Here is a 16,044-nt window from a genome sequence, read left to right on the forward strand (position 1 = left end):
CTTACTACTATCAGATTTGGCAATTTAATGGAAATTAAACAAAAACACAGAAGGGTCATTATAAAGTAGTTTTAGGCTATATTATAAAATTTGAATTTGAGGTTATGTTAAGATCATCTTATGTCATCCTTACTATAATAACCTAAAAATAAGCTAATAATTACCTACAAATGCCCTTCGTATGCTTGGTTCAGTTTTTTTTGTTGTTAAGAATGAGTTTGCATATATCAATACTCATGAATGCTGTTTTTATTTTTTATTTTTTTTATCAAAGCCTCATTTCTAAGATTACTCTTCAACTTACCATTTACAATATTCTTATTTCCCTTTAAAAAATAATATTTTCCTGATTAAATTTTAATTCATGCCTCACCTTACTGATAAGTCTTCCTAATTCATGTCTGAACTTTATTTATTTATTTATTGAGTTTTCAAATGGAATGGGCTCCATTAACTTGAATGCTGAAAGGTGTCATTTATTATTTTTTAGAAAAACATTGTTTCATTTTCATTCACTGGTAGAAAATGGATTGCAATGCACAAATATTAATATCCTTTTAAAAGATTGAATATTTATGGATAAGCCCTAAAAAGCTGAAGACTCGTTCCCATTACGTAATGAAATTTAATTGAACTCAGACTCAAAAAGGAATCATTGTGCGCAGATTAATCGAAAGTCAAAATTTCCATTTCTCAAATCGAAATGCGAACGCCATGTTCCCATACATGTCTAGCTTTCATCCTCAAATTCCTCAATTTCCTCAACGCATTTGTTGGTGTTGTCATAATTATATATTCTGTGTATGTGCTTACTCAATTGCATCACCACCCTCCGCCTAATGATTTCGGATTCCACCCTAACTCCGGCGTCTTTAACCCGGACGATGCGCTCAGCTCCAATTTCAGCTCTCTCCCAGCTCCTTGGTACTGAAAATTTTACCTTTTTTGTTAATTGTTCGCGTTAATGTATTTGCTTTCGATATTATTTTTATTGCTCGATTATTTTCCCAATTGGAATTAATGAATTATGGTTGAGGGAAAGTTGTGCTTGAGGCTGATGCAATAATTGGAACCTTTTATTTTATGAATAGGTTTACATATGCATTTATGGCAACTTGGATTTTGATAGTTTTCACTTTTCATTAATTTTGTTGCTCGGTTATTTTCCCAATTGGAATTATGGTTGAGGGTGAGTGTTGTGGTTGAAGCTGATGCAATAATTGGAACTTTTTATGTCATGTATAGGTTTACATATGCATTTTTGGCAACTGGGATTTTGATAGTCTTCATCAGTTTGGTTGGATTCATTGGTGCGGAGGCCATCAGCGGCTGTTGCCTTTGCTTTGTATCCTCTGCTCGTTCCAATTACTTCTTTCTCCCTAACGCCCTCATGGAATTACTAGAATATTGTTACCTTTTATTCGTTAATGTTTCTGTTTATCAGCAAGACTGTTAGATTTTCTGGACTTTTTAAGGTGTTAGAACAATCTGATGTTCGATGGTGGTGGTGTTTTTGTCCTTTTCCTTTTTAAAACGTTAGGAAATCATGGGAAGTATTGAGAGGAAGAAGATGCGGAGAACGTCCCTTGTTGCCATACTTGCAACCATCTTCTGCTACATTGGTTGTATAATTCTCATGGATGATGCTGTTTGACGTAGATAGTAGAAACTGCTCTGCATGCGGACTGTACTAAATTGTAGCAATGCAAAGCCCAGAGGCTGCTAACATGGAGAATTAAGAAAGTGAGAGGAGTAGAAGGAGATATTAGTTTTCACTCGCACATTATAATCCTGAGCTATATAAAGAAAAAATGTATTGAAAAATATCTATTGGCAATGCTGGAACTAGGAAGACTGATGGTTCATACTTCATACTACACTTTTGTTGATTTGTTGTCATCAAGGTGCATTTTAATGCACGTAATTTGGTCCTAAGAGGAATAATTGATGTTATGTTAACATTTTATATCCACCTAGACTTAGGTAATTGTTTTAAAACTGCACCTTGTTTGTTTTAGTTGGAAGAATTATGGCAGACACCGAAGTGTATGAGCCAACCCAAATGTGTAATAAGTATATCCTTGACCGTGTAATTCAGTATGCTGTACTCACTACCGTATTCATTTTATCGGAAGTGGGTTTAGTGATCTTCATTGCTCTTGATCGCCAGTGGGAGAAGGTAATTCTGCGATCATTTGATTGCTGATGTTTCAGTGCATCCTTGTGTCTTACCTGTGATGTAATCATTCTTCAGGATATCCCATCTGATCCCACTGGAGAACTTGACAAATTGTGGACCTTCATCAATGATAATGCTGATGTCTTTATGTGGGTCGGCATTGTTGTTCTTAGTGTACAGGCACGTTTTAGTCTTCTGTACGACTATTCTAGCATGTCAATTGTGATTTTCTATTTTGTTTTCATGTGTCAGCTACTCAGCTTACACTAATTGTGAAATTCTTGGATTCAATATGCTTACTATTTTGTCTAGTTAGTGTATAAAAAACCAAGATGCCTTGGAAGCTCATTGCTTCCTAGGGGCAGTTTGCGTATAGGTATATGTGTACAACCAATTTTGTGGTCAATTAGTTTCTCAGACGTTAATGAGTTTTCCACTCTGTGTTTATTTACCATTTGAGATTGGATAACAAAAGCAAACTTTAAAATGTCACAGACAGGAGTTAATGCAATATATTATTCAAAGCTATGTTACTAATGTGCTTCTAAACAGCTAATTCTGAACTTAGAGGATGTTTAGTAGTTCTTGAGATCATGGAATACCTAAGAAACTTTGAAAATTTCTCCTACATATCCCTGATACTCAAGTTTGGAACTGACTATACAGAGGTTCGTCCAGCATTTCTGCTATTATTAGTTTGCAATATGCTTATTCCTTCTGTAATCTGTATCCAGGTGCATGGTTGGTGATGCCTGCAACACCTCTTACCAATCGTGCGAGATTGTAGTAAATTAGAAATTAGCCTTATGATGCCATACAACATCTATTAAGTATCATATATTCTGAAATGTAAAAACCTGTATCATGATTACTAATGGATATGGCATCTCCATTTATTTGATAGTAATTCAAGAAGTAATATTTTGAAACCGCAGTTAAACAGTTTTGCTTTTGCAGGTGTTATCTGTACTTCTTGCTATAGTACTGAGATCCTTGGTTTCTAGTCAGAATGAAGATGACGATCTCGAGGCTGAGTATGGTTTCCGTAATAGCAGTAGGGAACCATTGGTTAGTCCATATTCAGGCCAAGCATCTGGTTCAGCTAGAGGTGATTCTGATATCTGGAGTGTAAGGATGAGAGAAAAGGTCAGTATCTTATAAGTTAATAAAAAATAAAAACGGTGCTGGTAACATCATTATGCTCAAGCTGTTGGTATTCATTCAACTAAATTATGAAAGAAATAGTGTCTTGTGATGTTTCGGTCATCTAATACAGGTGCTGTGCTTGTCCGCTTGCACATGCTTTGGTTCTTAGTAGCAAATCATATGCCAGAGATCAGAATGTTGAACTAGTTAACTGAAAATTTATTTTGACAGAATGAAAATGCAAGATTCACAACTCGCTCTGAGTATATTATGGTCTGTTTTGCTTGTTTAGGATTATGAAAATGCTATTGATAGCAGACTAATAGTAGGCTTCGGATTCAGTTTGCACTTTCATACTCAAAATGGACATATATTCAGAGATACTGTATTGGATTTTTCCATATAGGCATACATTTTTGTTTTCGCTTGTAGATGCTGTCTTGAATTTGTAGAGTTGCTCTTGTTCTTATACAATTTCTTCTGTCAGTATGGACTTAATACCAGCAGCAGCAGCAGCGACGCGAAACCAAAATTTGGTGAATCCAAAAGCAGCAGCTGATGTTATGAAGTGTGAGTGAAAAATCTCTTGAAGCAAATGAAGAGCAGTAATGGTGATCAGTTTTATGTGAGATTTATATTTATATGATTTATTAAGTTTGGCTAGATAGAGTTTTTTACTTGCAATTGTGTGGTGTATATTGATCCAAGTATGGTGTGGATGACTACGGTTATCATTGTGGAAAAGGGAAGATTATTTGTAATTTTTTGGTGTGCTATTTGTTTTTCTGTAATTAGTATTCAGGGACCAAACCATTTCTTCTTAAACACTGATGTTTCCACCCATTTCTACTTGAAATAACAACAATCCATTTATTTGTAACATATCTATATGGGTTATTTGCATACAAATAACCCTACCTATATTTATATTAGTATCATTTAACCCTTGTTACTAATTGTATGTATTTTATATATCAATATATAGTAAAAAAGCAAAATTTAACGATAAATATTCATGCCCTGTAACAGCTACGATCAATATATGGAGTCAAAGCATAGTACAAGAATGGTCAGTCTTAAAGCTACAGCAGAATACAAGCTGTTAACTAAATGAATGAAGACTTGTTACATTCTACACGCTAATTCAACCACCACTTCCTGCATGAGCTCTTCTAGCAGCCTCCCTTCAATTTTCCTGCATAAATCATCCATCTCCGACCCGAAATGATTGATCCAACCATTGCCCAGTACCTTCTCCCCGATCAAGTTGGGTATAGTGGATGTATGGAGTCTTTGGCTCAGGTGTGAGTCATATCCTGCATTTACTAATGCTGCATTTACACAATCATGCACGAGTTGTTGAACTGCTCGCTTCTGCCTTAGCGTGCCATCCGGCAGATTCTTTTCATCTTGAGAATTAATACTCTGGCCTCTAAAAGATGGGTCCAATGGGCTCTGAAGTGAGTGACATCTTGTCACATACGAGGTAGAACGGGCCTCACATTGGCGACCAGCCTCAGCTAATAATCCCTTGATAAATAAAAGGCCTTCTCGTTCTTCTTCATCTGTTTCTTTGGTGGTTAATTTCTTGGAGGGGTGAGAAGAGCCTGCATTTACAAAGGGGTCATTCGAACAAGGACTTCGTGCAATGGATCCGATAGGTGGCGATTTGTCAATCATACGTGATCCTATAGATAAGCGGGGGGACTCCACTCCTGAATTGGTGAGAAGGAAAGAAACTGAGAAGTACAGAATGAGAAAATGTAAAAATGCATTTGGTTTTATATCCATCCATGCTTCATAGATTATAACCTAGGAAAGTAAAGTAAAGACTGGAACTGTGTGCATTATTTTTTATACAAAGATTGAGGTCAGATGTTTTGGAAAATATTTTTTTCATTATAAATGTCTAGCAGATTTGTATACAGCTATATAAATATAATAAGCAAGCGTGTTTTCACCTCAACAAAAGCAATATGGGAGGATGGAAAGAACCAAGCAGAGTTCAAGAAATTCGAGAGATATGAATGTTACCTTGTTGTTCAGGCTTAGCATAATAAGAAGCTGACTTTTGTATATACTCCTCCTCAAATGATGGATCTAAGACAGATATCGGGCTAGGCTGGTCAAGATTTTTGCTTAGGCTTCGAGATGCCCTGAATTTCTCTGTGACCAATCCATTCTGAAAAAGTGGCAAATTATGTTATGTGGTCTCCAGGTTTCCCAGTACAGAAATCACTTGGTCAATTAAATTTGGTGGGTACGAAATAGTGTTGACTGTTTCACATCTGCAATCACAAGTTTGTAAATGCCCCCACAAAGGCAAGCGGTAGCTAAAGTAAGACCCAGAGCAATGCACAAAATTAGACTATTATCACAAACTAAGCATGGAGTAATTCTGCATATTTCTTTATCTGTAACTGTTAGATAGCACTATGACAGTATGGCCAACTTTTTTTTTTCTGGATAATGCACATAGAATTCAGTAAATCAATTACCATGCATAGAAAGAAAAACTGGCAGTGGAAAATGACTGTTATTGTGATAAGTAACCGATGAAGAAAGCATCAACTTAGGCATATGACCAATCCTTACATCTCTTATCATCGCAAAAAAAACATATGCATCAAGCAGAAGATGTAAACAAAGTACATGAAATTTGGACATGAGTGATGATTTAGCATAACTTACTTTTCCATCCTCCTTATAAGATTCTGATTTCTCCTCTCCTGAAACTGAACTGCCAATATTCAACCTAGTTCCAATCCAACCAGATACCGGAACAGATTTTGACCTCATCAGATTTCTTGGTGGATTATCCATTGCTTCATCTCGTCTCCATTGATTAACGAAGAGAAATTCGAAGTCCCCAGATTCCTGGCTTGAACTGCCTTCTTCGCCATGAGAATACAATGGTTTTGTCTCAGTTAAAGCGAGCATCTCACCTAAAGTGCTGGAGCTTCTCTGATATTGTTTTTGTTCTTGACCAATCTCATTAGGTGGCATCATGGCCCATCTTTCAGAAAGACGTTTCTTCGCTTCTCTGCTAACTGATGATTCTGGAGAATAAGATGGCCGAGATGAAGTAGACGTAGAGTAAGGGCTAAGCATATCAACATAATCCCCTGAAAGCTTAGATACAGGTGACATGGCCTCTGAATGACAGAGATTATCATCACCTATGTAGTCATTCAATAATACAGACGAAATCAAGTTTTCATTTTTGTGATGCTGGCCAAATTTGGCATGCATTTGTTGAGCGATTCCTTTTGCTACATCTCTTGATTCTTGACCCTCACCCTCTTCAATATGCCTAAAGAAGTCTTCCCTTTGCAGCATCATTGGTTGTTCTAAATGTGGAGAAGCCACAGTCATATCATTACATGCTTTCTTACGTGTAGGTTTTAAAACTACAATTTTTGTCGGTCGAGAGGGATTTTCGTAACAATTAAGACCTTCAGGAGAGGAACTTCCTGGTTGAACTTTCTCCAGTCCATTCTGCTGAGGAGAGGCCCCTTTCTTTATTTTCTTTGTATCTCTAATCCCAGTCTCCACAAAGTCATTGTTCTCTATCCTCTTTGTAGGTCTAAGAATAGTGATCCGTTTTGTCTCTGGATGACTGGAAGCAGACTGCCGACTGTAAAGATTCTCAGAGGACACTGAATGCGGTTCTTGCAGACATTTAAGGAATAAGTCTTTATTGGAACTCAGAACTTCTAGTGCATCTTGGAATTTCTTAGATTGACGATGTCTTTCATTCACAGAGAGGCGTTTTGCTTCAATGAAATTCTGACGAACAAGACCCATCTTTCTGTCATCCGTGGTCTTCTTAGATCTTGCCACGTGACTTGATCTCTGCGATTGCTGCCAAATTTCACGAGTAGCTTTGTGTTCATTTGGATTGAGGTAGTGAGAGAATTCATCCTGTTGTTTCCAGTAACTCATAGAGACATCCGAACTATTTCGAGGATAACCTCCAGAATGGATTCTTGGAACAACTGAGCCGGGCTTCTGTTTGGGGAGGGCTTCAAGTCCCATTAATTTAGCAACCAAATTAGGTGGATCATTTCTTGACTCCATTTGGATGGACTGGTCTTATGCACTGAGTACTTTCATGCTCTGAAACACTGCAGTAGGAAATACATCAGAACATATAATTATTATGAAGGTCTACCAGGAAAGCACAAGATGAAAAACTTATATATATTGCAAATCAATAGAACTACGAGGGTGTTTGATGGAGCTTTTAGACTATTGAGAGTACTGAAACTGAGTGAGGTGGTTTTGGTAGAATTGTTCAATGGTAGATGTCAAATCACGTGTAATAAAGTTGTTAGAAGCAAACACAAGAAAGAACATATAATTGTTTTAGGAATGCAGGAAACAATTCCTATTGCAGATGTCATATGTTAGTAAAGTGAGATGTAGAATAGCAGAATTGTTTTCAAGTTTTCTAAACAAAGATATCTTGCAACTGGGAGTTGAAAGTTGTAATGGTTTGAAGATATTAACACTCTTACATCTGTTGGATGAGCAAGACTTATCTTTGATCCATCTGACCTGCTCCTGAATAGTTGCAAACCTGTAAATAAATTTACAATATCACTATAAACCATGACAATATGGACCATGTACCAATAGCAAACGACAATGGAAAAACATTTGCAGGACTATGTGGAACTATTACGTGATGAACATCTTCACTTGCCAAGAATCATGCAAGGCCATTCATTCAGAACTTCATATTTCATATAAACGAAAAAATTTAGCCCCAATGCACCATTTGTTAGCTTATGTGTGAAGGAATCAAATCCAATGGCAATGATACAAGCGAGCTTGCCTACTGAATCCTATAGTCTCGACAGAATATTTCGATAAAAAAAATAGGAAACTCAGCACCAGCTTGATGTGGTTTACCATTGAGCAGTCTCTTTGCAGATACTCCTATGTTTCTTGAAAAGGCCAGTCGTTAACACAATGTAGCAATTCAAACACACACACACCCCAAAAAAAAAAGGAAAAGAGAAGTCTGTAATAGTGAATGACAAAGCACAAAAGCCACAAAGAAAACAAAAAGGTGGAGTATGGATATTCATAAAGTTGTTGAAAACATATACATAAAGGTGCTTTTTAAACTTAGCAAACCACCATTCGCAAAAGGAACCTCCCAACTCTACAACCACAACCAAGAATATTAACAACAAGAAAAGCAAGAGAGAGAGAGAGGACTTCCTTACCAAAAGAAGTTGAAGCTCTAAAGTGATACAAAAAGGATGGGCAATTAGTACAATAGAATGAAGGGGTAAATGAGAATTAAAGGCAACGAGTCAATCAAGTAAAGAACAAATTCCCCTAGATTAATGTGCAGAAAGGAACAAATGCAGAAAGAATAACAAAGACAATACTTAACAGCGCACACAGCTCTGTAAATAGGAATTTACGGCATATTTCCATGATGTCTCACATCAAGATGTGACCAATCACCAAATATCCCCTTTTGAACTCCATGTTCCTCCATTATATACTGATTCAATCGAAGAACCATAGAGACTGCAATTTATCTAAAACAGAGAGAAACAGTCTCAGGACCACACTTTACTCGATTTTTAACCCTAACAATAGGCATTTGTAGTCACATGTATGCCTAAAACTGCAAATCAGAATTCCTACTATATTAGCGTTGCTAAAGTTCATCAACACAGCAAAAATGGAAGGTTAAACTTCAATTTAGTTAGCAAAATACAACAAATTTAAAAAAAATGAACATCAAGGCAAACACTCATTAAAAAATCATCACAGAAAAAAGCTGAACCTGAGAAGACAGCAGGAAAAATGAAAGTTTAAAGGTAGAACTTATTCCAACACGGTGTTTGTACCTTGAGATAGCGAGATCGCAAGTAGACAACAAGGCAGAATTGCAGCAGAAAGCACCGCCGAAATTGTCGGAGCACTCAAGGAGAGAATTTTGAAGCAGGAAATTCAAATAATGCGAGCATCGAAGCAATGCAGTCTCTTCAAAATATTCCAAGTGAAAACGAGTAGTTTTGATTAGGTTCAGTAGCTGAAGTAAGAGGCAACGGTGAAAGAGGAGCATTCGCCGGAATCCAACACTCCGTCGTGAATTTCGCCGGAATTCGGTTAATGTTATTCATTCTTTTTATACGACTCAAACAACTGGTATACCTTAATTATAAATAATTAATTAAAAATATATTACTCATGAAAATTACTAATTCTAAAAATTTTTAAGGATTAATCCTTTATTAACCCTTGAATTACCGTTATTTCATATGCCTTAAAATGTTCTTTATAAATTTTAGTGGGTACAAAAATTAATGAGTATATTTCTATTTATGGTTTCCACCACATAATATATTATGGATACCAACAGTGTACAATAATATAGTATAACCTTTTATATACATTAATTCAATTACTATTATTTCTATGATATGACTTTTCAGTTTTCATAATCTCCACTCAAAATATATTTTTAATTAATACCAAAACCATCTTTTTGTTAAATCATTTATTCGTGCTTCATAATGCTTATAATTAAAGGACGGACACAATGCATTAAGAGCACTCCCAATGGGGGTGGCGAAAATCCGGCGATAAATCGCCGATCATCGCCGGATTATCGCCGGCCGTTGTGGTGAAAACGGCGATAATTCGGCGATAAAGTTACCGTTTTTACGCCAACCGGCGTTTTATCGCCGGATTATCGCCGAGCGATCGCCGGCCATTGTGGGCGACGCTCGGCGATAATCCGGCGATTTTTAAATTTTTTTTTTTTTTTTTTTTTTTTTTGCCAACGGCTATTTTTAAATCCCACCCCTATAAATATTTCCTCCACTTCCTCCATTCATCACCCACAATCTTCATTCTCTCCATTTTCAATCTCTTCTCCCAATCTTCATCAAATTATGAGCTTTTGGAAGAAAAATTCCCGCTCGGGTAAGGGTAAGGGTAAGGGGAAAGAGTCGAGTTCACAAATTCCCAACATGGATGATTAATACAACGATGAATTGTTCATTATAAATCTATTTATTAAACACATTTGTAGGGAAAATTAAATAATATTAAAAATGATGATGTAAAAATGAAATGTTGAGCTAGGGAGAAATAAAGCGAGAAACCATTTGTTAGCTTGGCTGAAAAGCTAAAAAACTGGGGATAAATTATGGTGCTGATGTGGCGCTGATGTGGCAGAAATAAGGGAGAAATAAGGGAGTTTTAAGGGAACCCATTGGGAGTGCTCTAACTCTGTCATCCGAGTGTGTCCCGTAGTCACTTTGTCGGTTGAGTATTTGGATTTCGTATTATTTTTGTCCAATTCGATTTGAAAATCCAAAATACTGTAGAAAAATAAACCCGGTCCAAAAAAATTCCAAATTGCATAAAAACATATAAAAATCGAAAAATGCAATACTAAAAATAAAATTTTGAAAATCCAATGCCGAAATCCAAAAATCTAATACTACGCATTATCAAATATCATAAAAATTGTTTAACACAAAGTTTTTATATTGTTAAGATTATAATTAAATTTTTTTAATACTGTATATTATGCTCCAAATAAATATATTTTGAATTACTTCAAATTTTCAAAAATCTGATCCGAACATCCGAACCAAAAAATTCAAAATATACAACCCAAATTTTAATTGGAATCAATTTTTCAGATTTTGAATATTTTTTCCACCTGTAAATCTGCAAAATAAAGTCTTACTCTGATCTGTATTTTTACCAGTATTATACTCCTATATTTGATAAATATATCTCATACTATTTCATTTATTTATTAAGTTTAGAAATTTAATAAAAATGCGATTTCTCTTAAATATTCTACTTAGATTCTTTACATTTCACTTAATTTGGTAGAAGGATAATTAATTTGAGATGGAATGAAAAGAAGGAAAAAAAAAGAAAAAAAATGGCATAGATGACATTATCCAAAAGAAGGGGATATGGTGGCACGTGGCAGAGCCGGAATGGCTAAAGCTTAGTCCCCATAATCCCAGTCCAGAAAAGAGGATATCCCTTCAATGGAATGCATCTCTAAATCCCCTCACTTTCCTTAATTAAATCTAATTTGTTTGTATCCAATCCAATTGAAGAGCAAAATGGCAAGCAGCAGCATAGCATCAGCTGCATGTGGATTTGTGTTGGCACAAAATGTGTCATCAAACACAACCACTCTCAAGCCCAACATGGTCTGCTTCTCTCTCAAGAATACCAGAAGCTCTAGGCTCGTTGTAAGGGCAGCGGAAGAGGCCGATAAACCAGCCGAAGCCCCTGCTGAAGCACCTAAAGTAGCCAAGCCGCCGCCGGTTGGCCCCCCAAGAGGCTCTAAGGTAACTGTTCCTCTCACATCATAAATCGAGCTTTCATTTTTATGCTAACGTACCCGCTTTTATCATTCCATTACAATCAATACTTTTCATTCATAATACCTAGTACTATCATTTTTAATGCACTTTGATAGTGAAAAAGATAGAAAGAAAGAAATATTGATAATTTGATATTATATTAGTACAATTACAATATATTGCCATCCATCTCCTTAGTAAAAAACCAAAATACAGAAACAGAACTATTGATCTTGGACCTAAGTAATTTTTATGTTAATTAAGTTGAGAAAATGTTTCATTCATTCTTGCAGGTGAGAATCCTTAGGAAGGAATCATACTGGTACAAGGGCGTTGGTTCAGTTGTTGCTGTTGATCAGGTAAGACAACCTTAAAGTTTTCACTAGCAATTTAACAAATATATTCCATTTTAATTGCGTAAAAATATTATGTTGAAAATGTCTCAACAAAAAGTTTGCATCTACAATAATATCTCAACGTTGAGCAACTTTGTCTGACACATTTTTAACCCAAAATTGATATGTTGGTATCTTTTGCAATTACCTTAAGGTGGGACGGTTTTGTTTAAGTACTCAAACGATAAGACAAAATCGACTCTTTACCTGTTTGTTTATATATTGACTTGTTAAAATGCTAAAACGATTCAGGACCCAAAGACTCGGTACCCAGTGGTGGTGCGGTTCAACAAAGTGAACTACGCAAATGTATCTACAAACAACTACGCTTTGGATGAAGTGGAAGCCGTTGCATGAACTCTTTGATTAATTTGTAGCATCCTTAATTGTATCCTATTTAATTTCTATCTCAAACCTCTGTTTCATACATTTCCCAGTCTCAATGTGTGTTTATTTTTGGCTGATTTGCCCTATCCATTTCATTATGTAGTGTTGTAAATTCTGAAACTACACCGTTTTGACGCCTTCATCGGAAAAAAAAAATGTTTTTTGCATATCGGGAGCGGCCATGGTTTCCTAAATCGGCCATCGATTCACCAAACATTCCAATATTGGTAACTTTGACAAATTCCGTCATTACAAACTAAATTACTTCAACAAGATTAAATGACCGACCAACTTATTCCATCGGAAATAGTTGTGTATTGCTAAAATATACACATAAATTAAATATAGAAACAACAGTTCAATATGTAAGATGAAGGCAGTTTATATAGCTTATTAAACTCTACCATCCATGCCGTCGAGGAGGCCTGTCCACATTCCCTTCACCGGTGGTAACTGCGCGACAAACGCATTCCATGGAGGATAGCCGACACCACTGCCTCGAACTCGGCCATCCATTCGGAGAGACAAGTACCTTGACATCAACAAGTAGAATCAGATCCCTAGACTATATTTATAGGAGTGTTTGCTTTGAATGATAGAATGGTCTGGTTTATTTTTGATCTTTTTCGATCATCTTATTCATCAAATACTCAATCCTAGTGTTTCCCCTACTTTGATTTCAAAAGCTTCAGTCCCAAACACAGAGATGCCACAAACAAGAATAATGGACTCAGAAATTCTTCTAAGGAGACTTACACCGGAGATTCAGGAGAGACCTTAGCCAGTTTCTTTTGCTCATTCAACCACCTGTTGCCAGTTTAAACGAAAAAATCAAAATTTTATCCTTTCTTTTCAACTTTCCAACTAGCATGAGATGACAACTAACAGCAGGGAATGAGGATCAGCACAAAAAGGAATTGTAGAGACTTGCTTTTTTCTTCCTAGTTCAATGTATACACAATTAGGGGTAACTTACTCGCTCCATTCAGCAGTGTAAACGGGCGCTAGCTGCCACAGCCTTTTCCTTTTCGAATCAATATCCTTCGTCTCTTCTTTCTCTTCAAACTCAAATTTAGGCGAACCTCCATCGACTACAAATGGTACAACAAGAATCCCTCTTTCAAGGAGGCTGTCGGAGAAAGGTTCACTGAGTTTGAACGAGTCTTGGATGAAGCTTGCAGGACCGGCTAGGATAACAAGGCGGGCAATTCCCCTGAAAGCACTGAGAGGAACAATCCTCCTCTCGTCCACACGAAGCTTGAGATTCGAGAGAAACTCCTCTCTTGAAAGCCTAGCCACCTGAGCGTTCTTAGCATTGTTCTCCCTATAATAAAGAAATGCAAAAGCAGAGACTGCTCCTATATCTATGGCTAGATCCTTGAGGATGTCGGTGACATCAGCAGCTCTTGATGGATTCGCAAGGGCGCCAACTAGCTGGCTGAGGGCTATGAATCCTCCAAGGGAACCACTAGCTATAAAAGCAACATAAAAGAACATTCGAACTGTGCGAAATGGAGACAGAACTTCACTTCGTATTTTGGCCGTGGAACTGGACAACAAATAAAATGGTTATTGATCACTTGTTATCTGAAGCAATAGAAATCGACATGAACATCTCACATTCTGAAACAAAGAAATGTAATAATGCGAGTTTGTGGCATAAGGTGAAACATCATATCAATGCATCTATTCAGAAGTAAGTGAGAGCAAATTATAAAAGTCATAGTTTCATTTCCTTGAATAATAAGAGTAGAAATTCATAGTTCATACTGACATAATCAAATGGAAGATTGGCTTCAAATACAGTTATGCACAAGAGTAGATGGAAATTGAACACCAAAAGCTTCAGCTAATTAGAAATATAAACCCTAATCAGCATTGAATTTAAGAGCATCCATTAACATAAAACAATTTTGGGCACAAAATCTCTACTAATTAAGTGAAGCGAATAAACCCTAAGCGATACTCAGTATGTTGATGAAACTGCACCATAATTCAATTCACAAAAATTAAAACCTCGCCACCGTGTTTATTCTTATTAACACATTTAGCTATCCGCGATTTGTCACCAACACAATAATGTGATTGATTATTAAGAGTAGCGTACATGATGAAAAATTAGTTTTGATGGATTGGCATGATACAGATACCTGATCTCAGACGAAGAAGGCCCTCCGGAGGCGGAGCACGTGACGGCGGAGGATCGACCTTTCCGGCGTCGTATTGAGTAGCCGATTTTCGTGACGGCGAAACTGCGAAGGTGAAGGAAAGATGGCGGGCAATCAATAAGGAGGGTAGGGAGCCGCGGCAGCGCGGCCATGGCAAGCACTTGGCGCAGACTGACAGTTGGCTAACTGTCACTGCCACTATACATTCTGAGGCTGTTGATTCAGAGTGCTCGTTGTTTCTATACAGCCACGACAATCTTTTTGCTTCTACTCATTTAATCACTTTTTATTCATTTTTTATAAAAATTGTCGATATTTAGTCCACTTTTTTGCAATTATATCGATTATGGAGTATTCTAATTTATTGCAATTTTTCATTCTGATTTTTCTAATTTGTATTTTGTTTAATATTCATCTATTCAACTTATATGTTCGTGATTAAAAGTCATCATCTCACGGATCAATTGTTCGTATGAAAACCGACGAAAATAAGTTTTGAAAAATGATATACGAATTGATCATTTAAAAAGATTGAGATAAAATTGATGTAAGAGCATCTCCAATAGCGGCTAGCCCACCGGCTAGCCGAACCATTGGAATCGACCAGCGCAATTTCGGCGAGAGAATAGGCGAGCGCTCACCGCCATTGTGGCGTGCCGATCGGCCAGCGCTATTTTTTATTTTATTTTTTTTGAAATTTTTTGAAAAACTATATAAACGCGATTTTAGTTTCATTTGCACCACTTGTTTTAACGAGTTTTCTCTCTCTCTAAATTTCTATACAAGAGCAACATCGATGAGTAACGTGGGTGGTAGCAGTGGTGGTAGTGGTGGGGATGCTGAGGAGTACGAACGGTGGATGAACGAGGCAATGGAGGCCTACATGAACTGCGAGATAGAGCGGTACATGCGAAGGGTCGAACAGCAGGCGGTACCTCGCCCTCCACCTGGTTGTCCACCGTCGAGCAAGTGATTGATCGGGATCACGTAGCGGCGGATGGGATATACCATAGGTGACCCGTCTTTGTGAAGACGACCAGACACACAAATGATGACAGGAAGGCCTACTTTGTGGAACGGCAGGAGTCGGCGCGCAAGGACGTGGAGCGCGCGTTTGGTGTGCTCCAATCTCGATGGGCAGCAATCAAGGGTCCAACACGTTTGTGGGATGTCGGCTGCATTGTTGATATAATGTACGCTTGCATTATCTTGCACAACATGATCGTCGAAAACGAAGGCATACAACTGACTAATTGGGCCAATGACGATGAAGCAGGTCCAAGCCACGGAATGGCCACCCCGTAACGTACGACGTGGGGTACCTCACGATGAAGCCGACCGCCTCCAGGCACATGCCGACATGCGCCAAGTGAATGCTCATATTCAATTCCAAAAGT

General features: G+C 37.2%; 4 protein-coding genes across 8 annotated transcripts; 2 read left to right on the forward strand and 2 right to left on the reverse strand.

Annotated features, from left to right (window-relative positions):
* The first annotated feature begins 588 nt into the window (after positions 1-588).
* LOC125223516 (tetraspanin-20) lies at positions 589-4,207 on the forward strand. Its single transcript, XM_048126695.1, has 6 exons — positions 589-924; positions 1,246-1,345; positions 2,099-2,179; positions 2,255-2,359; positions 3,137-3,325; positions 3,813-4,207. The coding sequence occupies exons 1-6, from the start codon at positions 704-706 to the stop codon at positions 3,882-3,884; spliced, it is 768 nt and encodes a 255-aa protein (XP_047982652.1). The 5' UTR covers positions 589-703; the 3' UTR covers positions 3,885-4,207.
* Positions 4,208-4,323: 116 nt separating this feature from the next.
* On the reverse strand, positions 4,324-9,457 carry LOC125218147. Of its 5 annotated transcripts, XM_048119752.1 has the most exons (6): positions 9,202-9,457; positions 8,767-8,886; positions 7,846-7,907; positions 6,017-7,452; positions 5,360-5,507; positions 4,324-5,064 (listed from the first exon to the last, which is right to left on the reverse strand). In XM_048119752.1, exons 4-6 carry the CDS (start codon positions 7,403-7,405, stop codon positions 4,451-4,453), a joined length of 2,151 nt encoding a protein of 716 aa, XP_047975709.1. In that variant the 5' UTR covers positions 7,406-7,452; positions 7,846-7,907; positions 8,767-8,886; positions 9,202-9,457; the 3' UTR covers positions 4,324-4,450. The 5 variants fall into 5 exon arrangements, with proteins under 5 accessions (XP_047975709.1, XP_047975712.1, XP_047975708.1 ...); XM_048119755.1 differs by lacking the exon at positions 8,767-8,886 and having other exon boundaries at positions 4,324-5,040; XM_048119751.1 differs by lacking the exon at positions 8,767-8,886.
* A 1,943-nt stretch (positions 9,458-11,400) lies between these two features.
* On the forward strand, positions 11,401-12,556 carry LOC125222507 (photosystem I reaction center subunit IV A, chloroplastic-like). Its single transcript, XM_048125160.1, has 3 exons — positions 11,401-11,682; positions 11,991-12,056; positions 12,345-12,556. The coding sequence occupies exons 1-3, from the start codon at positions 11,452-11,454 to the stop codon at positions 12,447-12,449; spliced, it is 402 nt and encodes a 133-aa protein (XP_047981117.1). The 5' UTR covers positions 11,401-11,451; the 3' UTR covers positions 12,450-12,556.
* Positions 12,557-12,664: 108 nt separating this feature from the next.
* On the reverse strand, positions 12,665-14,909 carry LOC125222506 (protein LOW PSII ACCUMULATION 1, chloroplastic). Its single transcript, XM_048125159.1, has 4 exons — positions 14,630-14,909; positions 13,456-14,028; positions 13,236-13,286; positions 12,665-13,011 (listed from the first exon to the last, which is right to left on the reverse strand). Exons 1-4 carry the CDS (start codon positions 14,797-14,799, stop codon positions 12,873-12,875), a joined length of 933 nt encoding a protein of 310 aa, XP_047981116.1. The 5' UTR covers positions 14,800-14,909; the 3' UTR covers positions 12,665-12,872.
* Between the last annotated feature and the right edge of the window lie 1,135 nt (positions 14,910-16,044).

This window comes from Salvia hispanica, chromosome 4, assembly GCF_023119035.1.
Source record: "Salvia hispanica cultivar TCC Black 2014 chromosome 4, UniMelb_Shisp_WGS_1.0, whole genome shotgun sequence".
NCBI classification, from domain to species: Eukaryota; Viridiplantae; Streptophyta; class Magnoliopsida; order Lamiales; family Lamiaceae; genus Salvia; species Salvia hispanica.

Excerpts from the sequence above, each read along its gene's own strand:
- LOC125223516 (XM_048126695.1), top strand. The coding sequence starts at position 704 with ATGCGAACGCCATGTTCCCATACATGTCTAGCTTTCATCCTCAAATTC. Across the intron at positions 925-1,245 it reads AGCTCTCTCCCAGCTCCTTG|GTTTACATATGCATTTTTGG; the intron begins GTACTGAAAATT and ends TGTCATGTATAG. Across the intron at positions 2,180-2,254 it reads TTGATCGCCAGTGGGAGAAG|GATATCCCATCTGATCCCAC; the intron begins GTAATTCTGCGA and ends ATCATTCTTCAG.
- LOC125218147 (XM_048119751.1), bottom strand. The coding sequence starts at position 7,405 with ATGGAGTCAAGAAATGATCCACCTAATTTGGTTGCTAAATTAATGGGA. Across the intron at positions 5,508-6,016 it reads CTTATAAGGAGGATGGAAAA|AATGGATTGGTCACAGAGAA; the intron begins GTAAGTTATGCT and ends CCACTTTTTCAG. Across the intron at positions 5,065-5,359 it reads TGCTAAGCCTGAACAACAAG|TTTCTTTCCTTCTCACCAAT; the intron begins GTAACATTCATA and ends TGTACTTCTCAG.
- LOC125222507 (XM_048125160.1), top strand. The coding sequence starts at position 11,452 with ATGGCAAGCAGCAGCATAGCATCAGCTGCATGTGGATTTGTGTTGGCA. Across the intron at positions 11,683-11,990 it reads GCCCCCCAAGAGGCTCTAAG|GTGAGAATCCTTAGGAAGGA; the intron begins GTAACTGTTCCT and ends TCATTCTTGCAG. Across the intron at positions 12,057-12,344 it reads CAGTTGTTGCTGTTGATCAG|GACCCAAAGACTCGGTACCC; the intron begins GTAAGACAACCT and ends AAAACGATTCAG.
- LOC125222506 (XM_048125159.1), bottom strand. The coding sequence starts at position 14,799 with ATGGCCGCGCTGCCGCGGCTCCCTACCCTCCTTATTGATTGCCCGCCA. Across the intron at positions 14,029-14,629 it reads CCTTCTTCGTCTGAGATCAG|TTCCACGGCCAAAATACGAA; the intron begins GTATCTGTATCA and ends TTTGTTGTCCAG. Across the intron at positions 13,287-13,455 it reads TACACTGCTGAATGGAGCGA|GTGGTTGAATGAGCAAAAGA; the intron begins GTAAGTTACCCC and ends AACTGGCAACAG.